General features: G+C 38.4%; 1 protein-coding gene across 3 annotated transcripts in view; it reads left to right on the forward strand.

Annotated features, from left to right (window-relative positions):
- The window catches only part of PKP2 (plakophilin 2), a 95,617-nt gene that overhangs the window by 20,741 nt on the left and 47,324 nt on the right, over positions 1-27,552 (forward strand). For all 3 annotated transcript variants that reach the window (XM_025879548.2, XM_073877720.1, XM_073877719.1), the window contains exons 4-5: positions 6,407-6,542; positions 22,614-22,821. In XM_025879548.2, the coding sequence (XP_025735333.1) occupies positions 6,407-6,542; positions 22,614-22,821 (344 nt within the window). The remainder of the gene's footprint in view (positions 1-6,406; positions 6,543-22,613; positions 22,822-27,552) is intronic.

Here is a 27,552-nt window from a genome sequence, read left to right on the forward strand (position 1 = left end):
ATTTGTGGGTGTTACAAGTGTTGGGAAATTCAAACTTTCCTGAGTCATGTATGACTTATGAAATGGATTAAAGGCTTAATCTTTAAAAAAAAAAAAAAAGGCTGCATAAGAAGGCTATTCTTACAAGTGATCCTTCATCAGTTAAAACACCTGTAGTGTTAGAGGGTAAACACTTAAAATTGCCACGAGATGGAGAGTATTAGAGTTTTGATTTCTCTGCAAAGGCACTGGAGTCCATGCATATAAAATATTTCCGTCTCTTATTTATTTTTTTTAAAGACTGTGTTTATATATTTGAGAGAGAGAGAGAGAGAGCACACGAACAAGTGGGGGGAGGGGCCGAGGGAGCGGGAGAAGCAGGCTCCCCGCTGAACCAGGAGCCCAGCATGTGGCTTGATCCCAAGACCAAGATCATGCCCTGAGCTGAAGGTAGACGCTTAACTGCTTAACCAAGTGAGCCACCCAGGCGCCCCTTCATCTCTTTTAAAAGCTGTGTTTATACCAAATAAAAGTGACTCAAATAGTAATAACCTACATTTTTATCCATTAAATTGGCTCCTGAGGCATAACTTTAAAACATGAGATCATTATATAATTCTCAGTACAGATGCCAGAACTGTTCTACTTCCTTCTTAATACTCTTATACTCATGAGATAACACTGGTATGTTTGAACATGGTGTATCAGAAGCACTGGGTATTGGTTTTTAGTCATGAGTCCCATTACTCTTACCTCCTCACCTGTGTCACATCCACCCACACACAAACACACCATTCACAACACTACACATACATACGCTCGTATCTACACATGTATTAGTGGGCTAGCCTGATATGAGAGAATTTACAGGCATACCTCGAAGGTATGGTGGGTTGGGTTCCAGCCGGCTACAATAGAGTGAATATCATAGTAAAGTGGGGCAAATATGAATATTTTGTTTTCCCAGTGGACATAAAAGTTATGTTTACACCACAATCTATTAAATATGCAATAACATTATGTCTAAAACAATGTACATACCTTAATGTAAAACTACTTTATTGCTAAAAAATGCTAACCGCCATCTGAGCAGAGAGTGGTCATCTTTTTCCTGGTGGAGGGTCTTACCTCATTGTTCATGGCAGCTGACTGATCAGGGTGGTGGTTGCCGAAGGTTGGGGTGTGGCAATTTCTTAAAATAAAACAATGAAGTTTACAGGGCACCTGGGTGGCTCAGTCGTTAGGCGTCTGCCTTCGGCTCAGGTCATGGTCCCAGGGTCCTGGGATCGAGCCCCGCATCGGGCTCCCTGCTTGGCAGGAAACCTGTTTCTCCCTCTGCGCTCCCCCTGCTTGTGTTCCCTCTCTCACTTTGTGTCTCTCTCTGTCAAATAAATAAAATCTTAAAAAAAAAAAAATAAGACAATGAAGTTTGCCCCATTGATTGACTTTTCCTTTCATGAATGATTTCTCTTTAGCATGTGATGCTGTTTGATAGCATTTTACCCACAGGAGAACTTCTTTCAAAATTGGAAACAATTCTCCCAAACCCTGTAGCTTCTTTATCAACTAAGTTGATGTAATATTCTAAACGCTTTATTGTCATTTCAACAGTCTTCACAGTATCTTCACCAGCAGTAGATTCCATTTCAAGAAACCATTTTCTTTGCTTATCCATATGAAGCAACTCCTCTTCTTTTAAAGTTTTATCATGAGATTGCAGCAATTCAGTCCTATCTTCAGGCTTCACTTCTAATTAGCTCTCTGGTTATTTCCACCACATCTGCAGTTACTTCCTCTACTGAAGCCCTGAACCCCTCAAAGTCATCTTGAGGTTTGGGATCAACTTCTTCCAAACTTCTGTTAATTTTGATATTTTGATCTCTTCCTGTGAATCAGGATGCTCTTTATTTTATTTTATTTTTTAGTTTTATTTATCTACATACTCTCTACACCCATCGTGGGGCTCAAACTCACGATCCCAAGATCAAGAGTTACTTGCTCTTTCAACTGAGCCAGCCAGGCACCTTGAATCAGGAATGCTCTTAAATGGCACTTAGAATGGTGAATCCTTTCTAGAAGCTTTTCAATTTACTTTGCCCAAATCCATCAGAGGAATTACTATCTATGGAAGCTATAGCCTTGTGCATGTATTTTTTTTTTAATTTTTTTTATCTGAGTGTGTGTAGTTGACACACAATGTTACATTAGTTCCAGGTATATAACATACTGATTCAACAAGTTTATACATTCTGCTGTGCTCCTCACGAGTGTAGCTCCATCTGTCACCATACAACCCTATTACAGTACCATTGACTGTACTTATGCTGTGCCTTTTATTCCCGACTTATAAAAACTGTAGATCGCTTCATGCAAGGCCATGCTAATCTTCACTGTATGGTTCCAATTTTAGTATATGTACCGCCAAAGCGATGTATTTCTTAAATAGTAAGACTTGAAAGCCAAAATTACTCATTGATCCACGGGCTGCAGAATGGATATTGTGATAGTAAGCATAAAAACAACATTAATCTCGGGCGCCTGGGTGGCTCAGTTGGTTAAACCGCTCCCTTCGGCTCAGGTCATGATCCCAGGGTCCTGGGATCGAGCCCCATATCGGGCTCCCTGCTCACGCAGGAAGCCTGCTTCTCCCTCTGCCTGTCGCTCCCCCTACTTGTGCTCTCTCCCTCTCTCTCTCTCTCTCTCTCTCGCTATCTCTCTGTGTGTCAAATAAATAAATAAAATCTTTAAAAAAAAAAAACAACATTAATCTCATCGTATGTCTTCATCTGATTTCTTGGGTGATCATGTGCATTGTCAATGAAGAGTAATATTTTGAAAGGTATCTTTTCCTTCTGAGCAGTGGGTCTCAACAGTGGGCTAAATATTCAGTAAACCATGTTGCAAACAAATGTGCTGTCATCCAGGGTTTGTTGTCCCATTGATGGAGCACAGGCAAAGTAGATTTAGCGTAATTCTTAAGGGTCCTAGGATTTTGGAAATGGTCAGTGAGCATTGGCTTCAACTTAAGAGTCACCAGCTGCAATAGCACCTAACAAAAGAGTCAGCCTGTTTTTGAAGCCAGACATTGGCTTCTCCTCCCTAGCTATGAAAGTCTCAGATGGCATCTTCTTCTACTATAAAGCTGGTTTGTCTGCATTGAAAATCTGTTGTTTAGTGTAACCACCTTCATTAATTATCTTAGCAAGATCTGGATGACTTGCTGTGGCTTCTATAAAAGTACTTCACCTAGGGGTGCCTGGGTGGCTCAGTCAGTTGAGCATCTGACTCTTGATTTTGGCTCAGGTCACGATCTCAGGGTCGTGAGATCAAACCCTGTACCATGCTCCATGCCGGGGCATGGAGTCTGCTTGAGATTGTCTCTCTCCCTCTTTCCCTCCCCCCCACCCCAACTTGCATGCACTCTCTCTCTCTCATAAAAGATAAAATAAAAAATAAAAAAATGTATATCTTTAAAAGTGCTTCACCTTGAGGGACGCCTGAGTGGCGCAGTCAGGCATCCAACTCTTGATTTCGGCTCAGGTCCTGATCTCAGGGTTGTGAGATTGAGCCCTGCTTAGGCTCTGCGCTTAGTGAGGGGTCTGCTTAAGACACTCTCTCCCTCTCCCTTTGCCCTCTCCGCCCCCACCCTGCACGCACTCCCTCAAATAAATAAATAGGTTTGTTTTTTTTTAAAATGTGCTCCACCCTTGCACTTACATGTTATGGAAATGGCTTCTTTCTTTAAACCTTATGAACCAACCTCTGCTAGCTTCTACTTTTCTTCTGCAGCTTCCTCACCTTTCAGACTTTACAGAATTAAAGAGAATCAGGGCCTTGCTGTGGTTTTGGCTTTGGCTTAAGGGAATGTTGTGGCTGGTTTGATCATCTTTCCAGACCACTGAAACTTTCTCCATATCAGCAATAAGGTTGTTTCAGCTTTTTTTTTTTTTTTTAAGATTTATTTACTTGAGAGAGAGCAAGCTAGAGACAGCATGAGTGGGGTTGGGGGGGAGGGGCAGAGAGCAAGGGATAAGCAGACGCCCCGTTGAGTGTGGAGCCCCATTCCCCGGGCTCAGTCCTAGAACCCCGGGATCACAACCAGAGCCGAAGGCAGACACTTGACCGACTGAGTCACCCAGGTGCCCTGGTTGTTTCACTCTCTTATCATTTGCCTGTTCACTAGAGTGAAATTTCTGTTTCCTTGAAGAACTTTTCCTTTGCATTCACAATTTGGCCAGCTGTTTGGTGCAAGAGGCCTGGCTTTCAGCCTTTCTTGGCTTTCAATGTGCCTTCCTCACTGAGCTTAATAATTTCTAGCTTTTGATTTAAAGTGAGAGACGTGCAACTCTTCCTTTCACTTGAACACTTAGAGACCATTGTAGGGTTATTAAGTGGCTCAATCTGTGTCTCAGGGAATATGGAGGCCCTACGGAGAAGGAGAGAGATGGGGCAATAGCCGGTTGGTGGAGCAGTCAGAATACACACATTTATCAGTCCAGTTCACCATCTTATGTGGGTGTGGTTCATGACACCCCCCCAAATAAATACAGTAGTAACATCAAAGATCATTGATCACCGATCACCATAGCAAAAAAATTTGAAATATTGTGAGAATTACCAAAATGTGACACAGACACATGAGGTGAGAAAATGCTGTTGGAAAAATGGCACTGATAGGCATGCTTGACGCAGGATTGCCACAACCTTCAAATTTTTAAAAAAGCAATATTGTGGGGCGCCTGGGTGGCTCAGATGGTTAAGCGTCTGCCTTCGGCTCAGGTCATGATCTCAGGGTCCTGGGATCGAGCCCCACATTGGGCTCCTGGCTCAGCGGAGAGCCTGCTTCTCACTCTCCCTCTGCTCATGCTTTCTCTATCTCTGTGTCTCAGATGAATAAATAAAATCTTTAAAAAAAAAATAAAAATAAAAAAAAAGCAATATTGCAAAGCATCGTAGAGTAAGGTACAATAAAACATGGTATGCCTGTATTCATTGTGCTTGTTAGCAAGTACTGGAAAGTACCCTGCCAAGCTATCTTTTTGTTCTCCATTACCAGGAATGAATTAGGTGTAACTCTCTTTGAAGCCAAAGTCCTAGGATACCTTTAAGGCAAGTTTTTAGCCACAATTCTAAGATGTTGCCATCCTGAGTCTGCTTTCTCTGAGTCAGTGCTTAAGGAAGCATGAATGTGTTAACATCCACAGTTATAATAGGTTGCTTAACTTAGTTACCCTCCAGGCAGAAATAAAAGGGAAGAAAAAACCAGTTTGATGAGGCATTTGGGAGTTACTGTTTTACAAGTGGCAATTTTATTTGTCCTCTATAAATTATCCTCTCTTGTGTCAGACTGCATCAGATTTCATCATCACTATAAATACCCACAATTAGTAAAGGACAAAAGTATGCTACTAGATAGACATAAACCAAATGTCATTGCAGTGGCAAAGCAAATGGTGACAGAATGGGTACAAAATTGTTTTCTTTAAGAAAAAGCATATTATAGGGGCGCCTGGGTGGCTCAGTCGTTAAGCGTCTGCCTTTGGCTTGGGTCATGATCCCAGGGTCCTGGGATTGAGCCCCGCATCAGGCTCCCTGCTCTGCGGGAAGCCTGCTTCTCCCTCTCCCACTCCCCATGCTTGTGTTCCTCTCTCGCTGTGTTTCTCTCTGTCAAATGAATAAATAAAATCTTAAAAAAAAAAGCATATTATAATTATGTTTAATCATTACTTTTCCTGATGGATTCTGTCACAGCATGCCTTATTTGAACAAAACAAACTCAATTTTACTGGCTTTTACTGTTTACATACTATTATTTTTATTAGAAAACTTTTTGAATGCTTATTTTAAAACTCATTATTAGGTGAAATAACAGATTCTGAGCAGCTTTGAGAAAAATCTAATGATTATTGAGGGAAGGTGTTTCATCCACAGATGTAACATTACCATGGTAGAAATAATTTTTAATTTCTAAGATCAAATTTATTTTAAGTTCCACGTAAAGTCTTCTTGTGCCTTACTTATGTATGTGTGTATTTATGTATGTATGTATTTATAAGTGGCTCCACTGACTGAGCCACCCAGGTACCCCACACATTGTGCCTTTAGAGTGACCTTTTAGTATGTAATTATCATATTACACATATTTATCTTAAACAGACTTCATCTTCTTTCTTTGGTATATATTATGATTCTGCTCAATTCAGTGACATTTTCAGAGGCCAGTCTGACCAGAGCTGGAATATTTCTTCTGCTAGCTTCCTGTACCTTCTGATCTTCAGGTGCTGATTTTTCTTTGGGGGGAAGAGAAGCCAATGCTCAGATGTTCTAGGTGCTTTCGGATATTAGCGGAGTCATTTCTGGAGGATCAGGTTGGTAGGCGGGAGGGAGCAGGTTTGGAATTCTGCTGAATCTGTGACTGTTTGTCTAGGAATGCAGACATGGAGATGACTCTGGAGCGAGCAGTGAGTATGCTCGATGCAGACCACACACCGCCCCCCAGAATTTCTGCTGCAGCTACTTTCATACAGCACGAGTGCTTCCAGAAATCTGAAGCGCGGAAAAGGGTGAGTGTCATCTTAAGTCCAGTTTAAAATTATCATGCTTTCACATCTATTACAGTGGCCATGCAAACTGAAACATAGTTTATTTAAATTTTAAAAAATCTTGGGGCGCCTGGGTGGCTCAGTGGATTAAGCGTCTGCCTTCAGCTCGGGTCATGATCACAGGGTCCTGGGATAGAACCCGGCATAGGGCTCTCTGCTCAGCGGGGTGCCTGCTTCTCTCTCTCTCTCCCTCTGCGTTCTCTCTCACTCTTGCTCTCTCTCAAATAAATAAAATATTTTAATAAATAAATAATTTTAAAAAAAATCTTTGTTGAGTTATATGTCAATTATAGGTCAATTTTAAATACATTAATAGTCTTGAGACTTTTTTTAAAAAGATTTATTTTAGAGAGAGCATGCGCGTATGCACATGAGTGGGGGAAGGGAGAGGGAGGGAGAATGAATCTCAAGCAGACTCTGCCCTGAGCACGGAGCCCGGTGTGGGGCTCGATCTCATGATCTTGAGATCATGACCTGAGCCGGAATCAGGAGCCAGACACTTAATTCACTGAGCCACCCAGGTGCCCTGGCATAAGTGTTCTATAGGACAGAGCTCACCAAAATGGAATCAATAGGTCATTTTATGTTTGTTGAAAAAGTGGTACATTTGTGCAGGAAAAAATCCTAGTTCAGAAAGGTATGTAGTGGAAACTGTTTCCCTTCCACACCAAATCTCAGCCTACTCCCCCTCTCCCTCTTTCCTTCTTTCTCTCTCTCCTGTCCTCTCTCCTCCTCCCTCCCTCCTTCTCTCCCTATCTCTCTTTCTCATCAATTTTCGGGTCTCTTTCCAGAGATATTCTATGCATATGGAAACAATTATGAGATGGGTTGGTTCGGTATCCTTTTTTAAAACAAAATTGCAAATGGTAGCAGATTATGTATAGTGCCCTGCACTTTGTTTTCCTTTAGCCCTGCATCTTGGAAATGTTTGGTATATATTAACCCTGCTTCATTCTTTAAAATTGCTACATAGATTTCTGTTGTATAAATGTACCAGTTTTGTTTATTCATTTTTTAACAGCTTTATTAAGGGCCATTTAAGTTTTGCCTTGTTTTGACATCATGAAATCATCACAATCAAGATAATGAATATATTCATTACCTTCAAAGTTTCCTTGTGCCTCTTTGTAATCCGTACTTCTGACCCCTCCCCAACCGTCTTCTAGTCCCCAGGTAACCGGTGATCTGCTTTCTGTTACTATAGATTATATTGAACTTACTAGAGTTTTATATAAATTATATAGTATATATGCTTTTCCTCTGGATTCTTTTACTGAGCTTTAATCTTTTGAGATTCATCCATGTCGTGTGTATCAAAAGGTGTGTGGGGGTGTGTGTGTTTGAGTATAGCTGACTAGTATTTCATTGTATGGATACACCTTAATTTGTTTATTCACTCAACTGTTCATGGACATTTGAGTTTTGGCTATTACAAATAAAACTGCTATGATCATATGTGTACAAACATGTTTTCATTTCTGTTGGGTAAATAAATACCTAGGAGTGGAATGCCTGGATGATATGGTAGTTGTATGTTTGACTTTTTAAGAAACTGCCAAACTATTTACAAAATAGCTGAGCCATTTTACATTCCCACCAGCAATGTATGAGAGTTCTTGTTCCTCCACATCCTAATATTTGATCAATCTGAATTTTAGCCTGTTGGTTTATAGTAGTATTTTATTGTGGTTTTAACTTACATTTCCAAATGACTAATGATGTTGAACATCTTTTCATGTGCTTATTTTCCATCCCTATGTTTTCTTTAGTGAAATATGTGTTCAGATCTTTTGCCCATTTTTTCTTTTTTAAAAAATACTTTTAAAGATTTTGTGTATTTGAGAGCGAGAGAGCAAGAGAGCACACAAGCAGGGGGGAGGGGCAGAAGCAGAGGGAGACGCAGACTCCCCACTGAGCAGGGAGCCTGATGTGGGACTCGATCTGAGGACCCCGGGATCAACACCTGAGCCAAAGGCAGACGCTTAACCAAGCCACCCTGGCGCCCTTAAAAATAATTTAAAATTCCAGTTAGTTAGCATACAGTGTAACATTAGTTTCAGGTGCACAAAAGAGTGATTCAACACTTACAACACCTGGCACTCATCACAACAAGTGCCCTCCTTCATCCCCATCACCTATTTAACCCGTCTGCCCATCCACCTCCCCTCTGGTAACCATCAGTTTGTTCTCTATAGTTAAGTGTCTGTTTCTTGGTTTGCCTCTCTCTCTTTTTTCCCCATGCTCACTTGTGTTATTTCTTAAATTGCACATGTGAATGAAATCATATGGTATTTGTCTTTCTCTGATTGACTTACTTTGTTAGCATAATACCCTCTAGCTCCATCCATGTCATTGCAAATGGCAAGATTTCATTCTTTTTTATGGCGAAGTAATACTCCATTGTGTGTATATACCATCTCTTCTTTATCCGTTCATCAGCCAACGGACACTTGGGCCATTTCTATAGTTTGGCTGTTGTAAATAATGCTGCTGTGAACATAGGGGTGCATGTACTCCTTTGAATTAGTATTTTTGTATTCTTTGGGTAAATACCCCATAATGCAGTTGCTGGATTGTAGGATAGTTTTATTTTCAATTTTTTGAGGAGCCTCCATACTGTTTTCCACAGTGGCTGCACCAGTTTGTGTTCAGTCCCACCAACAGTGTATGGGGGTTCCTTTTTCTCCACATCCTCATCAACACCTGTTGTTTCTTGTGTTGTTGATTTTAGCCATTCCGACAGGTGTGAGGTGATAGCTCATTATAGTTCTTTTGCCCATTTTTATTTGGGTTTTTGTTCTCTTGTCATTGAATTTTGACATTTATGTATTCTGGGTATAAGTCTTTTTTAATTTTTTTTTCCAGATACATGATTTGGAAATAGTTTCTCCCAGTTGTATTCTATCTTTTCATTCTTTTAACAGTTTTTAATTTTGATGGAGTCTAATTATAAATTTTTTCTTTATGGATTGTGCTTTTCATGGTTATCCAAGAAATCTTTCTGGTCACTCACTCTAAGGTCACAAAGATTATATATTCTTCCAGAAGTTTTATAAGTGTCAGATTTTATAGTTGGTCTACCATCCACTTGGGATGAATTTTGTATATATTGCAAGATGTGGACTGAAGTTTCTTTTAAAAGATATAAATATATATGAGCAATTGTTTAGGTGCCATTTGTTGAAAAGACTATTGGGTCTAAACTGTATTTCTGCCTTTGTTGAAAATGAATTGATCACATATATGTGAGTCTTTTTCTGCACTATGTATTCTATTTCATTGATCTATTGGTCTGTCTTCATGCTAATCTCATACTGTCTTGATTACTATAATTTTATATATTAAGATAGTTTTATATTGAAGATTGCTAGTGTTAGTCCTCTGACTTTATTCTTTTCAAGTGATTTTGGCTCTTCTAGGTCTTTTGCCGTCTCATGAATTTTAGAATATTTCTTTATGAAAAAACTGCTGAGATTTTGTTTGAGATTGCACTGAATCTATAGATCAATATATGGAAAATTTTCATCTAAACAATATTGAGTCTTCTGACCCCTGACCGTGGTATAGTTCACCTTTTATTTAGGTCTTCTTTAATTGCTCTCAGCTGTATTTTGTAGTTTTACTGCAATATTACTAAATTCACTTTTAGCTGTAGTAGAGTATTTGTAGACTCATCAGATTTTCTACATAGAGCATGCCGTCTGCTAATAAAGACAGTTTTGTTTCTTTTCAATCTGGATAACTTCTATTTCTTTTTTTCTTTTTTACTTAGTGTATTGGCTAGAACCTCTAGTGCAATGTTAAAAAGAAGTGAGTGGACATGTCTTGTTCTTGATCATAGGGGGAAGCATTTGGTTGTTCTTTCACTATTAAGTATGGTGCAACCTGTAAGTTTTTGTTTGTTTGTTTTTAGGAATTTAATCTGGGGGGTTTTTATGTGGTTCTTTTTGGAAGGAAGGAAGGAAGTTTTATATTTTAGTATTTTTAACACCATTTCTTTTTCCTGCTTTTTTAGCATTATAATTGAATTATATTGATTATAATATAGATAAGCATTATTTTCAGGTGTACAACGTGATATGATGTATGTATATATTGTGAAATCACAAGTCTGGTTACCATCTGTCACCATACAGTTATAATTTTTTTTCTTGTAATGAGAACTTTTAAGTTCTACTCTCTTAGCAATTTCAAATATACAATACAGTATTAATAACTAGTCATCATGATGTGCATTACATCTTCATGACTTGTTTTCTAACTGGAAATATGTATCTTTTGACCACCTTCACCCATTTTACCCATGCCAAACCCCGCATCTCTGGCAACCACCAGTCTGTTCTTTGTATCTTTGATTTTGTTTTTTGTTTGTTTGTTTGTTTTTGGATTCCATATATAAGTGGAATTATATAGTATTTGTTCGCTGTCTTTTTCACTCAGTATAATACCCTCAAGATCCATCCATGTTGTTGCAAATAGCAGGATTTCCTTCTTATTTATGACTGCATAATATCCCGTTGTGTATATATACCACATTTTCCTTATCCGTTCATCCATCAGTGGCTACTTAGGTTGTTTCCATGTCTTGGGTCTTGTAAATAATGCTGTGGTAAACATGGTAGTTTATCTTTTTGAGTTGGTGTTTTCATTTCCTTCTGATAAGTACCCAGAAGTAGAATTACTGAGTCATAAGGTAGTTCTGTTCTTAACTTTTTGAGGAACCTCCATAATGTTTTCAGAGGGTACCAATTTACATTCCCACCAACAATGCACAGGAGTTCCCTTTTTGCCACGTCCTTGCCAATACTTGTTATTTCTTGTCTTTTTGGTCATAGCCATTCTGACAGGTGTGATATGAGATCTCATTGTGGTTTTGATTTGCATTTCCCTGATGATTAAGAATGCTGAACACCTTTTCCATATGTCAGCCGTCTGTATGTCTTCTTTGGAAAAATATCTCTTCAAATCCTCTTCTCATTTTTTAATCGGATTGTTGCGTTTTGCTATTGAGTCATGTGAGTTCTTTATATATTTTGAATATTAACCCCTTATCAGATATATGATTTGCAAATATTTTTTCCTGTTCCATAGGTTGCCCTTTTCATTTTGTGATGGTTTCCTTTGCTATTTGACCTAGTCCCACTTGCTTATTTTTGCTTTTGTTGCCTTTTCTTTTGGTGTCATATCCAAAAACTCATTGCAAAGACTGACATCAAAGAGCTTACTGCCTATGTTTTTTTCTAGGAGTTTTATGGTTTCAGGTCTCATATTAAAGACTTAATCCATTTTGAGTTAATTTTTGTGTATGGTGAAAGATAGTGGTCTAGTTTCATTTTTTTTTGCATGTGGCTGTTCAGTTTTCCCAACACCGTTTCTTGAAGAGACTCTTCTTTCCCCATTGTTGTATTCTCAGCTTCTTTGTTGTGAATTAATTGACCATATATGTGTGGGTTTGTTTCTGGAGTGTTTATTCTGTTCCGTTGATCCGTGCATCTTTTTATGCCAATATACTGTTTTTATTACTATAGCTTTTTAATGTAGTTTTGAAACCAGGAAGTATGATGCCTCCAGTTTTATTTTTCTTAAGATTGATTTGGCTAAAGAAACAGACGCTTAACTCTAGAGAACAAACTGATGGTTACTAGAGGGGAGGTGGGTGGGAGTAATTGGTGAAATAGGTGATGGGGATTAAAAAGCGCACGTGTCCTGATGAGCACTGGGTGATATACAGAATTGTTGAATCACTGTATTGTACATCTGAAACTAATATAACACCATATATCAACTATACAGAAATTAAAAATTTTTTTAAAGTTTAAAAAAAAAATAAAATATGTCTATGTCACCATCTGAAAAAAAAAAAAAAAAGATAAGGGTCTTTTGTTTTTGTTTTTTACCTTTGGGTCTTGAGAATACTTCTCCTATCAAAAAAAAAAAAAAAGATTGATTTAGCTAGGGTCTTTTTGTGGTTCCGTATAAATTTTAGTATTGTATGGTCTATTTTTGTGAAAAATACCATTGGAATTTTGATAGGAATTGCATGGAATCTGTAGATTGCTTTGGGTAGTATGGACGTTTTAACAATATTAATTTTTCTAATCCATAAACATGGAATATCTTTCCATTTATTTGTGTCTTCAGTTTCTTTCATCAGTATCTTATACTTTTTAGTGTACAGGTCCTTCTCCTCCTTGGTTAAATTTATTCCTAGATTTTTTTTATGCAATTGTAAATTGCTAATTCTAATATCTGTGTCCATTTCTTATTTGCATGCTTTTATGCATGTAAATGATAGTTTATTATTGGTATACAGAAATGCAACAGATTTTTGCATATTGTATCCTACAACTTTACTGACTTCATTGATTAGATTTTTGCATGTTGTATCCTACAACTTTACTGAATTTATTGATTAGTTCTAGTAGAGTTTTGGTGGAGTCTTCAGGGTTTTCTATGTCATCTGAAAATAGTGACAATTTTACTTTTTCCTTACCAATTTGGATGCCACTTATTTCTTTTTCTTGTCTAATTGTACCAGCTAAAACTTCAATACTATTTAGAATAAAAGTGGTCAGAATGGACATCCTTCTTTTGTTCCTGATCTTCAGAGGAAAAGCTGTTAACTTTTAATCATTGAGCATGATGTTGGCCGTAGGTTTTTCATAAATCACCGTTCAAGTTGAAGAACTACCTTTATCCCTAATTTTACAGAGTTTTTGTTTTAGTTTTTTACTCAGGAATGGTTGTTGGATTTTATCAAATGTTTTATTTGCCCATTAAAATATTTCTATGGTTTTTATCTTAATTTTGCTAATATGATAAATTACTTTGAGTTTTAAATGTTATCCCATTCCTGGGATAAATCTCACTTGGTCATGATGTACTGTTACTTTTTAAAATTAGATTTGCTAAAATTCTGTTAAAGCAATTATGCAGCTATATTTATAAAGGATATTGATCTATAATTCTCTTTTCTTGTAATGTCTTAGTCCAATTTTTGATTGAGAGTAATACTAGCTTCACACTGGAAAGTGTTCTCTCCTCTTCAGTTCTCTGAAAGTCTGATTGTAATTGATACTAATTCTATCTTAAATGTTTGGTAGAATTCACCGGTGAAGCCAGTTGGACCTGAAGTTTTCTTGTGAGAAGTTCTTAACTATCCTCAGGGCCTTCAGATCATGAGACTGACAGACACACTGCCTACTGTACTAAGGAGGCTAGCTAGGTTCTTAACTATGAATTCCAGTTTCTTTATGATACAGGGCTTTTTGGGCTATGTATTCTTCCTAGTGAACTTTGGTGGTTTGTGTCTTTCAAAGACTTTGTCCATTTCATCTAAGTTGTTCCGGGGCTCTTCATTTGTTTGTGTAGATGTTATCTGTTATTTCCCATTGCCTAAAGAATTTTCTTTAACATTTATTCTAGTGCAGGTCTCCTGGTGATTAACTTTTTCAGCTTTTGTATGTCTGAAAAGGAATTTGTCTTTGCTTTTGAGAGTTTTTCACTCGCAGTAGAATCCTAGGTTGAGAGTTTTTTATTCCAGTACTTGAAAGTTGTTGCTTCCCTGTCTTCTCACTTGCGTTGCTTCAGACAAGAAACGATCTATCATCTTTATTGTTCCTCTCTACATACTGTTTCTCTCTCTGCCCACCCAAGCTGCTTTTCAGATTTTCTTTTTATCACTAGCGTTGAGCAGTTTGGTCACAATGTGCTTTGGTATCGCTTTCCTTAGGTTTCTTGTGCTTGAGAATTCACTGAGTTTCTTAAATTTGTAGATTTTTACTTTTCATTAAATTTTGGAGTTTTGGTTGGATTTTTCAACCTTTAATTCTTCAAATATTTTTTCTGTCCTTTGGGAACTTGTTACATACATATTTCGCTGCTTGAAGTTGTCTCATACCTTATCCATACTCTCTTCTTTTCCTTTAGTCTTTTTTTTTCCTGTATGTTTCCTTTTAGATATGTTTAATTGCTGTGCTTTCAAGTCACTAATCCTTTCTTCAATGTTTAATATGCCATTCTTCAATGTTTAATATGCCATTAGTCTCACTTGGGGTTTTTTTTTTAAATCTTCTTTCTGTACCTGACATGTTCCATCCTTCCTCAAGATTTCTGAACATAGGAAAGACTGTTAAAATAGCTGCTTGAATGACCCTGTCTGCTAATTCTAATATCTGTGCCCATTTCTTATTTGCATACCTCGAAATTTTTCATTGAATGCCAGGTATTATGAATTTTACCTTGTTGGATGCTGGGGTATTTTTATATTTCTGTAAATATTCTTGAGCTTTGTTCTAGGATGTAGTTGCTTGAAAACAGTTTGACCCTTTTAAATCTTGCTTTTGAGATTTGCTAGGTGGGACCAGAGCAGCATTTATTCTAGGACTAATTAAGTCTGCTTGTTGAATTCCGTTTGGGTTTTCCCCTTACCACACTATGGCCTGAGAACTCTCTCGAGACAGTGATCTTTGACAGCAGTGGGGCTCCCCTTGCTTGTTTTCTACCCCTGAGGGATCACTATCCATCATTGCTACATGTCCAGTTCTTGAAACCATTGCATGTTTTATCTGTTTTAAAAATTGTTTCAGGTGGTAGGCAAATCCAGTCCTCACTGTTGAGTCATTATCAGTTTTGATAAATAATTCCCTAATAAATTCTCCCTGAAATTGTGTAAATTTACACCCCAGTAACACTGTATCCCAGTGCCCATTTACCTGTACCATCACGAGATTATTCTTTGTTTGGTTTTGTTTTATCTAATAAGCAAAAAAAAAAAGCCATCTCTTTATGGTGGGAAATTTTTCCTATTTTTTGAAATCAAGACTAATAGTTGGTCATTTAATCAGAGTTACAGAGAAAAAAAATTAATTATACACACATACCACACACACACAATTACACAGTTTGTCATAATTTTTCATAAACTATGCCCATTATGTGTCATCTGCAATTTTTAGTTTCTTTAAAGTGAAATGAGAATTTAGTGGCACTAATTCATCCGAGTTCAAATCCTTCTGGATTTTTACATTTTCCCTAGTCTTTTACATTAATTTTGTCCAAAAATAATTACAGAGCTTTATAGAGCTGTGTACCTTTATCTAGTCTTTCCAAAGCATGCAGATTAGTTTTCAGAGAGACAGAACTCTTTTCACATTCATATTTCATTCACATTTAGAACAGGTAAATAAATTACATGATTACAGTAACAAGTATAGTTGGCCTAAATACATTGGGAAACACACCTAAGTTATTCTTGGAAAACATGTGACTCATCTAGTAGAAATGGGAGTGCAAAGGCCGACATAGAGTAACCTACCAGCTTTGATAGTACTCAGGGAATCCATAAGGTTCGCAGAGGGAATAAAGAGAATGTAGGTAATCCTGCAGGTCAGTTAAGTAGAGTCAGACAAAAGAGTTCTGTTGACTTTTTTTTCTACTAAGATCTGTATTTCTGTAATGATTTGTAGGAGTTCTTTACCTATTATGCATAATATTAAATATAATCCACAGTGTTAACCCATCTTATGGTATCTTTCATCATGCAGGATTTTTTTTTTTTCCTTTTGAGAACATTTGCCCTTTAATTTGCATTAGGATTTTTTTTTTTTAAGATTTTATTTATTTATTTGACAGCAACACAGCGAGAGAGGGAACATAAGCAGGGGGAGCAGGAGAGGGAGAAGCAGGCTTCCCGCTGAGCAGGGAGCCCAATATGGGACTCGATCCCGGGACCCTGGGATCATGACCTGAGCCGAAGGCAGATGCTTAATGACTGAGCCACCCAGGTACCCCATCATGCAGGATTTAAAAATTCTTCTGAAGTCAAATCTGTCAATATTTCTATTCATGGCATCAGTATTTTAGGTGTTTCTTTAAAAAACCTATCCCCATGTCGAGAATATTTTTGGTTTTAAAAGCTATATAATTATTGGGTATTTCTCATTGCCCCTTTGCCTATATGTTTGTTCCATGGGGGGAATAAGTAAGGATTTTAAAAAATAATATATTTAACTAGTAATGAACTTTCTTTATACATATAGGTGAAGAAAATTGGACTAAAAATTAGTCCTTTCTATGACTAAATCAGATACATGTTTAAATCTTTTTTTTATTTCCAATTTTAAAAAGCTGGGCATTATTTTGCATGCTTTCATTTTCTAATACTTGAATTTTTCTTTTGTTACTCAAGTTGGGCTAGATTTCCACTATCTCTTAAGTTACTAATTTTATTATAACTATGATTTTGCTTACATACAGGATTAATGCTGTGCTTGCCTTCTTGGCTCTTATTCTAAAGCTAGGACAAACACTGGTTTTGAGAGTAATGAAACATGAAAATCACACTGAAACCTGAAAATATATATGCATGGTAGAAAAATTGAAGAATTATGTTATAACCCAAGAACATTAACAAAATCCTGCTAATATTAAGCATAGTGCAATAGTGTTTGAATTTATGTATAAAAGACAGTTACAGGGGTGCCTGGCTGGTTCAGTTCGTAGAGCATGCAACTCTTGATCTCGGGGTTGTGGGTCCGAGCCCTACATTGGGTGTAGAAATTACTTAAAATCTTAGGGGCGCCTGGGTGGCTCAGTCAGTTAAGCAACTGACTCTCGGTTTTGGCTCAGATAATGATCTCATGGATCCTGAGATCAAGCCCCACCTTGGGCTCCACACACTCAGCAGGGAGTCTGCTTGAGATTCTCTCCCTCTGCCCATCCCCCCATTCGCACGTGTGCACATGCTCTCTCTTTCTAAAAAATAAATTAAATCTTAAAAAAGTAATTACAATGTGTAAATAAAGATCAAAATTTTAAATCATAAGCTTTTAAAACCAGCAGCAACTTTTTAATCCTTATTTTATTTGATTAGGACTCAGCCCATTTAACATGGTTGATCTCTTTCTTCTTTTTGAAACTTTCTTCTTTTGGCCCAGGGTCTCCTGGTTCTTTTTCCATCTCTCTGGCACCTTCGGGTTTCTGCTGTGAAAAATTTATCTTCAACCTGTCCTTAAGTGTTTGTGTTCCTTAGATACCTTCCTGGAACTTTTCTCCCTCGACACCATCTCCTGACCTGCTTCACCCACTCCTACAACTTCCATTCCCATGTGTCAAAGATCCTGATGACTCGCTGCATCTCCAGTCTCTATCTCTGCCCTGGGCTCCAAACCATGTGTCCATCTATTTCCTGGACATCCCACTGAACTCAACATCAACATTTCAAAAAATGAACACATTATCTTCTTTTGTTTTTCTTCTCTAGTATCCAACCCTCGTTTTAAACTCGTTCTTCCTACTGGACTGAAAGGCAGGACCCTTGGTGGTTTGAGCATTAACTCTAAGGAGTCACTCAGGGCAGGGTGAACCCAGTGTCCTAATTACCTCAGTGACCTTGGGCAAGATATTTAACCTCTCCGAGTCTCGGCATTCCTACCTTTAAAGTTGAAATAATAGTCCTACTAGAAGGAATTGTGAGAATGCAGTTGGTGCAGTCAGATAATGGTACAATGCCTGCCCCGAAGTATTGAGAGCGTATTATTGCCTGTGTAGGTGAGTGGTAGTGCACCCAGGTGGTGTGACATAAAAACTTGAACAGAGACTTTGAACTTTCTTTTATTCTTACCTCTCAAGATACTCATATTCATGCAGTTTTGAAGACCTATTAGTACTGCTACTAAAAGTGTCTTGAATCTACCCACACCTTTCCCTCCCTACTCAGTGCTACTATGCTAATCCCTATCACGATGTTTTCTGTTAATCCAGCTGCTTCCTGGTTAATTTACCTTCCTCCATTCTTAACCACTTCTGATACAGTCGCCTCACAGCACGGAGGGAGACCTTTCCAGTAGCTGCTCAACTTGCCTTTGGGAGAAAGGACAAACCCCTTAATTTAATCTGCAAGTCCCTTTTAAAACTGGCCTTATTTCCATGCCTGCTTCATATCTCATCACTGGAGTATTGACTGCCATAACTGTCTTGCAGAATCTTATTATAAACTCATACAAACTCATTATGCAGAATTTGAGAAAGAAACAAAAAGAAAAACATACCCACAATTCCCACTCTTGTTATCATTTTGGTTTTGTCCCCTGACTTTTTAAATGCATATATGTACATAGCTGTAATCAAATTGAATATGTAGCTTTGTGTGTAGGGATTATTTTTGTTTGATTTTTAAAAACATGCACAAATATATGCTTGTTTTTTTTAAAAAATACAAAGTAACAAACTATTTTCATAACTTATACCCCCATCATTTCTTCCAAGCTCCCTAATTTCATTTCCTCCTTTATGACTGTTTGAATGGAAATACATAGATATTTTATACAGTTTTTTTTTCAGTAACACTATATCATAAGCGCTTTGTCATAACACTACCAATATTTTGCATACCTCATATTAATGGTAGCATATTAACGGTGATAGTAGCTACCATGTTTTGAGTGAATACTATATACGTAGCATGCAGATTGTTAATCTTAGATAATTTCCATTTGACTGGTGAGGGAACTGTAATGACTAATAAAATGTTGATCAGTTCTAACATTGCTCTGCCTCTTCCATGGAAACCTCACCATAAAGATATGTGACAATCATTAGTCAGTCTTCCCCTGTTGTTGGACACTTATGGTTTCAAATTTTTCACTATTATAAACAATGTAGTGACAATTACATGTGTGTGCATTTCAATTTATTTCCTAGTGAAGTTTATTAGAAGAGAATATTTTTAAAGTTTTTGACACATATTGCCAATTGCCTTCCTGAAAGGTTATACCAGTTTACAGGGAGTGATTAATTCTAATGGGAAGGAAAAGAGAGAAGGGGGTGACATTTCACAGAGGTGACATGTGAGCCAGCTCATGCAAAATGAGTAGGGCTTTGCCGGAAGTGAGGCATAGTGCTCAGAGCATTCCAGACAGGAAAGAAAGAGCAAAGGCACCAGGGCACAAGGGAGCCCTTGCCCCAAAGGAGTCCGTCTGTACCCTCTGCTTATTTGCCACCAGAAATCCTCATCATTTGTTTTATAGTTCTCAGGAAAGAGAATCAGAATAGAGCCCTTCCATATGTTTAGAAACCATCTCAAATGAAAGCTCTTTTGAAGTTCTGAGACATTCATGTTAGTCTGTTTCTTTTTTCCTTTCCCCAAAGGGAGAACAAATCCCCTGAGGATTCGGTATAACTGGGAAATGCATGCAACCTCTCTGGTCCCATCTGCTTCCCTGAATTTAAAGGGGGCAAGTACAGTACATTTGACATTGGCCCTAATGTATATAGGAGCCATCAGCAACCGTCCTTCTAGTTACATGCAGTAAGGGGAATGTCATCAACTTCTTGGATTTGATACTGATTTTGTTTCAATCTGCTTGATAAAATGGATGAAAGTTACTAAAGTCTATTTTTTAATTTGGGCTAGGTGCTAGACACTAGGGAGTCAAATTCTCCACTAACTAGAGCTGTAGCAGATTTCAGCCTTTATCTGAGCATGGTGTGTCTGCAGTGCCTTCTTTCCGGGCTGGCACAAGGGCTGAAAGCCAAAGGGGTAGAGGTGACAGGGTAAGGGAAGCCCGCCGTCTGAGCCACCCCCTCCTTTTCCCCCAGTCAGGGCAGTGGAGGCTTCCACATGCCACTTCTCGCTAATTCTGTAATCACATCTGGAAATGAAATATGGTCAGTAAGCCCCTTTGCATCATATTTTGAAGAAGGCAACTTATAAATTATAAATTAAGCAATAAAATATTACTAAAGTTTGCAAAGTACCTTCAGGACAAACAGGATTTTCTTTTTGCATCTGATGTTTATACTGCTGGTGTGAAGATTTAGTGTAGGTGGCATTTATGAAGTTTACAGAGTGTAAATTTAACCACCTTAAAACCTAACCATGAAATAGAAATTGGTGGAATTAGGGAAACATGGGAGTTACAGATTGTTTTAAAATAAATTGTGCTTTTCTGCTTTTAAGGAAGTGTAATAATGGGCATAGATGAAGTGATCAAATAGATGATCTGCTGGACCAGAATTGATAGCTAAGTAATCTTTCTCATTAGCATTGTCGCACAAATATATTAGAATGACTCTAGACATAGCCCAACAAAATTGCTGTGAGTAGTCTACCAGTTGTGTCCTGTTCTGCAAATGAATGTCTCCTCTGAAGGGAGCAATAAATGGAAGTGGCACTCCTCATTACTACCAGCAAAGCCTTAAAGGCTCCAAAAGACTTCCCTCTCTCTCTCTCTCTCTTTCTCTTTCTTTTTAAGAGAAGGAAGGGGGGTGGGCAGAGGGAGAAGGAGAGAGAGAGAATCTTAAGCAGGGCTCCATGCCCAACATGGAGCCTGATGGGGAGGCAGGATCCTACATCCCTGAGATCATGACCTGAGCCGAAATCAAGAGTTGTATACTTAACCAACTGAGTCACCCAGGTGCCCCAAGAGTACTTAATCTCTTAAGTTTCTTAAGAAGCTATTAATCAGATAACATATGAAACTCTTAACACTGTGCCAATACCTGGAAGTGGATGGAGGAGTCATTATCTGTGTTTTATTGTTATTATAGTTATTATTTTTTTTAATTTTTATTATGTTAATCACCATATATTACATCATTAGTTTTTGATGTATATAGTTATTATTTTTAAACCTTGACTTTTATTCTTGCCTTGCTAGTCTTCTTCCCAGTCCTAACAAAGGAAGATGTCAAGTTGGAAGATTATGTCTTAAATACCATTTATCTGTCTATGAAAGGGAAAATGGAGTTTGATGATACATAGAAGATATGAAAAGATGTTACGAGGCCCAGAGCACGAACTGTTGCAGCATCGTTTGTAGGTGATGAACTTGATCTGAAAGGGAAACGCCTGCCCATTCACAACAATAGTTGTATCCTAAAAATTTCTGCATTAAGATGGTGAAAATGACTGAGATCTTTACCAAAAGTTCTTACTAAAAATTTCTGAGGGTGCCTGGGTGGCTCAGTCAGTTAAGCATCAGACTCTTGATTTTGTCTCAGGTCATGATCTCAAGGTCATGAGATCGGGCCCTGCCTCAGGCTCCACGCTCAGCGTGCTTGGGATTTCTCTCTTTCCTTTTCCCTCTGCTCCTCCCCACTCACACTCTGTCTTGCTCTCTCTAAAAAACAAATTTTTCTGCATCAGATGCCAGTGGAAGTCTATGAGAAGGAAAGCCCTCAGTCTGCAAATTAACATTTCTCTTCAGCAACCCATGTCCACCTCTTGATTTTTTTAGATAATATTTGCAGCCTGAAATATAAAATCACTTTGCTCAGATTGCCGTTATTTGACCTCTTCTTGAACAACCATCCGTTTCAGAATCTAAACCATCTATTTTTCTATTCCTCGTTCTGGCCCTTTCTCAAACAGCACACTCTTTCTTGCATATTTGGATAGGAGAAATGTTTTTAAAATAGCATCTCAAAAAGTGTAAAGTTACATTATTTACTTAAATGAAAATGCTTGCATAATTTTTATATAAATCTTTTTAAATACCCAAAGCAATTGATCATAAAAATAGCTGGCATTTAGGATTAGTTTGCATTGCTACTACCGTTGCTATGGTAAATGAATCTTTATTTCTACTGTTAATGAAATTGAGATCTGTTTGTATTGACTGTAAAATTCTTTCCTGGAAAAAACACTCATGTAATGTGCTGTTCTTCCATAAAACGCCTCATTCCTCGCATTCCCAGGTCTGTTCATCTTCATTATGCTCAAGGCTTTTTTAACTAAACTCTTTCAATCCACTTCGCTATCACTTACCCACCTTCTGTCACTTCATTTTCCCCTTCAATTATCTCATAGGTTTCGGTCTTCACAAATTTATTGTTAGCTCCTTGATGAGAGGTACTGCCTTATAGCAGGTGTATATTGTATGCCGTGAGTCTCAGGTTGTGTCTCCATTGTTGTTTGATGGGAGTTCTAATCCACATTAGTGAACTTCATCCGTTCATTCATATTACAACCAATGTCTTTAATGCCACATCAGAATAAATATCTGAAGTACACATGCATTTCTTTCCCAGGTTAATCAGCTTCGTGGCATCCCGAAGCTGCTGCAGCTCCTAAAAGTTCAGAATGAAGATGTTCAGCGAGCCGTATGTGGGGCCTTGAGAAACTTGGTATTTGAAGACAATGACAACAAATTGGAGGTAGCTGAACTCAATGGGGTACCTCGGCTGCTGCAGGTGCTGAAGCAAACCAGAGACTTGGAGACTAAAAAGCAAATAACAGGTAGTGCTTACAGAATTTTAGGACATAGGACATAGGACAGGGTACCCCAGCTGGGTATGTTATCTGTTTTTTCTTAAGCTTCCCGGAACCGTGGTTGATGGGCTCATCATTATCTGAGAGGTGGCTTTCAAGGAATATTGTCATCCTGCTGAGTTAGACCCCAGATTCAGGTCAAGTTGGAATTCCTTTTTTTCTGAAGGGGAAATTATTTTGAGGCATTGCTCAGTATTTTTCATGAAAAACTTTACATTTTCATTAAAAACATGTTTTTAAAACAACTTTACAAGACTCACAGACTAGAAATCCTGCATCAGTTTACTAACAGCCAATTGTGTAGTTTGAGGATGTGTGAGGTTTCAGTATTGCCTTGGGTGTCCAAGGCATTCATTCGGAAGAGAATAGGAACCACACCCAGTTATTTTTATTATATACTCGGTAATCCACTCGCTGGATCTATGCGAAGAAAGCGAATCAGGGAGTCAAATAGTGCCCGAATGTAGAGGGTCAATTCAATCAAATAGTCAAAATACATGAAATGTTGTTTCCCAATCCTTCCATTACCTGGACCCCTCAAAATACCTGCTCCCTAGCCCACCCATCCCTGCACCCTAAAAAAAGAAAAAAAGATGAAAGTGGTTTTTATAGTTCTCTACTTCATATCTCAAAATACTGATTTGTACAAATAAATATCTTCTTTCTGCCCAAGCGATTAGAAGGATGAAATAATCTGATAGCATTAAAGCAACAGTTTTAGTAATCCTTGAAACGTGGAGAAGAGAGACCTAGTTTCATTTAAATGAATAGTACATACGGTAGAGGAGAAAATGGTGCATTGATGTTCAAGCTCACCCTCCTCGCCATCACCTTCAGCTCCCCGCTGGTGCTCCCTGCACACATTACAGACTGTGATTGTCAGTAGGATTGCCCTGGGGAAACTCTAATTAAGTAGCTTCAGTGGCCCAGGTGGTAAACATACAATTTTAATTTAATTATCACGGAAAGGTTCTGAGGTATTTTTAGGTATTGTTGGGTGATTAAATCTCACTTTTATAGATGAGAAAAGTAAAGCCCAAAGAAGTTAACCCTTTTTAGTATATCCTATAAAAGTATTTTAAAGTACTAATGCTTGACAGTGTTATTTATTTAAAAGGAGGTATTTCACAAATACTATTTTAAATTGAGTATATTCTGCACTTCTGCCATGTCCACTTTACCATAAAGCAGTTTTTTCTTTTTTTTATTTAAAGATTTTTTTAAATTTATTTGAGAGAAAGCGAGAGAGAGATAGCAAGATAGAGCACAAGCTGGAGGTGGGGAGAGGGAGATGGAGAGGGAGGAGCAGACTCCCTGAGGCTGAGCAGGGAGCCCGACGCGGGGCTCTGTCCTAGGACCCTGGGATCATGACCTGAGCCGTCGCTTAACCGACTGAGCCACCCAGGTGCCCCCACCAGTTCTTTTTTTCTGTAGAAATGTTGCCATTCAACCTTCTCTGCCCATTTATATCTTAAAATAATCACGTATTTTTCTATCTTGATATATTTTAATTTTATAAAACTATATGAAGGGTCGTACCATGCTGCCCTTCGGCCAGCATGCTGTCTTGTCCCATGAGAAATTTCCTTCCATATTTATGACATATTAAAATACCTACAGAAATTAAGGGTGATCTCACTCATTCATTGATTCATTCATGCATTCAGCCAGCGTTTACAGGGCTGCCTTCAAGTGCCAGGCAGTGAGAATCAGTCTAGAGAGGTTGTAGACGTTCTTTTCCCTCTACTAAAACATGAACAATTATGTGATGGTTGGCACTTAAAAAAAAAAAAAAAAAAGACCAAACCTCATAGTTAGAACCTAACATTTCCTTCATTAAAATATAGTAATGACAACCATAAAAGAGAATCAAACAGATACACTGTTTTACAGTCAAAAAAAAGACTTCACAAAGGAGATATGGTTCCTTGTGGACTTTTAAAGAAGGATAGGATACACTTTGGACTGGTGTTTTGAAGGAGAATGAAAGTTATTCCCAGGAAAGTGAACATCATTAGCAAAGCAAAGAAGCAAAAAGAAGCTGCTGGTCGTTGAGAAGGAGTTGGATAATAGAGTATTGAGGTTCGGGTGTATTGTAGCTAGAGAGCTTGGAAGGATTTGTGGGTTGTGTCAAGGAAGTAATCCATTGAACCTCTCTTCTTCTTCTTTTGTTTAGGCAATAGGAAACTATGGTCAGAACATTCTGTGGTATTAATGCCATAGAAACCATTCAGTTATCTTTAGATAATCTACAGAGCTGATAAATGGAGGTTTATTGTGCAATTCTCAGGATTTCTAGAACAAGCCAAGCACCCCTACCGGAGGGTGCTCATTACATGCTAATTGAATTGAGTTGATACTTGAATGTTTGATACAAATCCTTCCAAATAACTTCCTTTGGCTCTATTAATAGAACAGCTAAGTGCTTTCAGGGCCTCAGAAATAAACTGTTGACTTAATGTAGACATGTTTGTATCCTTGTAAGGAAACACAAGCGAGCAACCGTATATGTGAATCTTGTCTATTTGGTGAACATCTTTTTATTGAGCCCCTTTTACATGCTAGTCACTAAGTTAGGACTTTCCATTTTTCATCTTTACGCCCCCCGACATCTCCCTGACGCATTATTGATGATTTCCTCACGATCAGCGTAACACACAGCGAGGGGAGGGGGAGAGTAGATTGCCCAGGATTACACAGCTAGCAGAGCACAAGGCCCAGACTCGAACCTAGCTTTATCTGGATGTTTTGCTCTATGAAAGTGGCTCACACCTACTGCTCTGGGGGCAGAGAGTGACTCATTTTTACACTTCTTTGGGAAAGGGCTTGTCTTTAAGAATCTCAGGTCAGAGAGCTCCTTCACTCCTCTCTGAACCTTCCTCTCTTCCCACTTAACACTGACGTGCTTTGATCCTCTTCACGCCTCTGGTCTACTATTGCACTCACTTCTTACCCCCCCTCTGATTCAGTATTGTGCATTCGCACTCGATCCATCACTCTGCACCTAGTGATTTTTTTCTAATATGAAAATACTGCCCCATTGGGCTCCCCACTGCCCCTAAGATATGATGTGAGCCCGGTGACCATGGGCAGCAGTGTCTCCTCTCATACCCTCCCAGTCCAGGTTCTGAAATCCTAGAGGATTAGCTGGTCTGTTCCACATCTTGGTATCTTTGTCTCTGCTGTTTCTCGGACTAGATAGCCTCCTCCTCCACACCTTGACCACGTGGTGAGCCCTCTCATCCTGCGAAAGCCGTCTTTTCCTCAGAAGCATTTTCAGATGCGATCCTCTCATACTTTACTCCCTGTCTCCCGCCATCCCCCCAGCGGAGTTTTGAAAGAAGGGGCTTCTAATGAACTACTTTTGCACCCTTTAATATTAGGATGCCACTTATTTCATGCCTGTATGTTTATTGCAGTAACAACAGTGCTATGCCTCCAAGTTTCTCAACAACTGTGGCTGTCTGATTGAAAAGGTAAAAGAGACTTGTGGGGGCACCTGGGTGGCTCAGTCAGTTAAGTGTCTGACCCTTGGTTGCACTCAAGGTCATGATCTCAGTGCCTGGGATCGAGCTCCGCATCAAGCTCTGTGCTTAACATGGAGTCTGCCTCAGATTCTCTCTCCCTCTCCCTCCCACTCACACTCTCTCAAATAAATAAAATCTTTGGGGCACCTCTCAAATAAATAAAATCTTTGGGGCACCTGGGTGGCTCAGTTGGTTAAGTGTCTCCCTTCAGCTCAGGTCATGACTCAGGGTCCTGAGACCCAGCTCTCTGCTCAGTGGGGAGCCTGCTTCTTCCTCTCCCTCTGCCCCTCCCCCTCACTCATGCTTGATCTCTCTCGTGCTCTCTCTCAAATAAATACATTTAAAATAAATAAATAAAATCTTTGTTAAAAAAAGAGATTTGTGACCTGGGAATATCTAGATTACACACAAATAAGAGAATCAAATGTGTTTTCAGGTAAGACCCTGATTTTTCTGGCCAAGATATAAAACCATTAACCATCTGATTTCTATATATGCTTAAAAGAAGCACCAGAGCTTTGTTCACTGACCCTTCTGGCGTTTTCAGTACCAGCCGAGAAGGGAAGCTCTTTCCTTTTCAGATGAAAAGACTTCAGGATCAAAGACTTTCCCTCTAGGAGGTTGTTCCCCTCCCTTACCAAGTAAGCGTGGTAGTGTACTTTAATTGAAATGAGAACAGTACATGCTGATATCAGAGATACATCTTCAGGGTCACTGAGTAATGAGCACTTTCATTTGGGCTTGCAGTAGGGCTCTGCCTTGGCAAGAATGAAGCAGGAGATTCTTGTCCTGCATGTCACATAAGGAAGGGTCGGCATGATTGTTGATGGAATTTGTCGAAAATGCGTATTCACCTCTGCATGTTTAATGGGAATATTTAATTGGATTGCTGTATTTTAATAGCAGAAACATTTTACTGTAAAATATTCATTATGCACCTTTTAAAAATAATTCTATTTTTTTTTCTGCATTTGTAATGTGCAACAGGTTACCTTGGATTCATATATAACTCGGACTAAATGTCCTTTGCAACAGTGTAGTATTTCAGGCGAGATTTGCAAAACTTAGGTGAGAGGAGTAGATCCATGCAAGGGAAATTATTTAAAAAAAAAAAAAAAAATCCTCCTGTTCTGTGATCACTTTGCAAAATGAGGTTAAAACACACCGGTTC

The sequence above is a fragment of the Callorhinus ursinus genome, unplaced genomic scaffold, assembly GCF_003265705.2.
Source record: "Callorhinus ursinus isolate GAN/ISIS: 27379988/994484 unplaced genomic scaffold, GSC_fseal_2.0 scaffold27, whole genome shotgun sequence".
Lineage (NCBI taxonomy): Eukaryota > Metazoa > Chordata > Mammalia > Carnivora > Otariidae > Callorhinus > Callorhinus ursinus.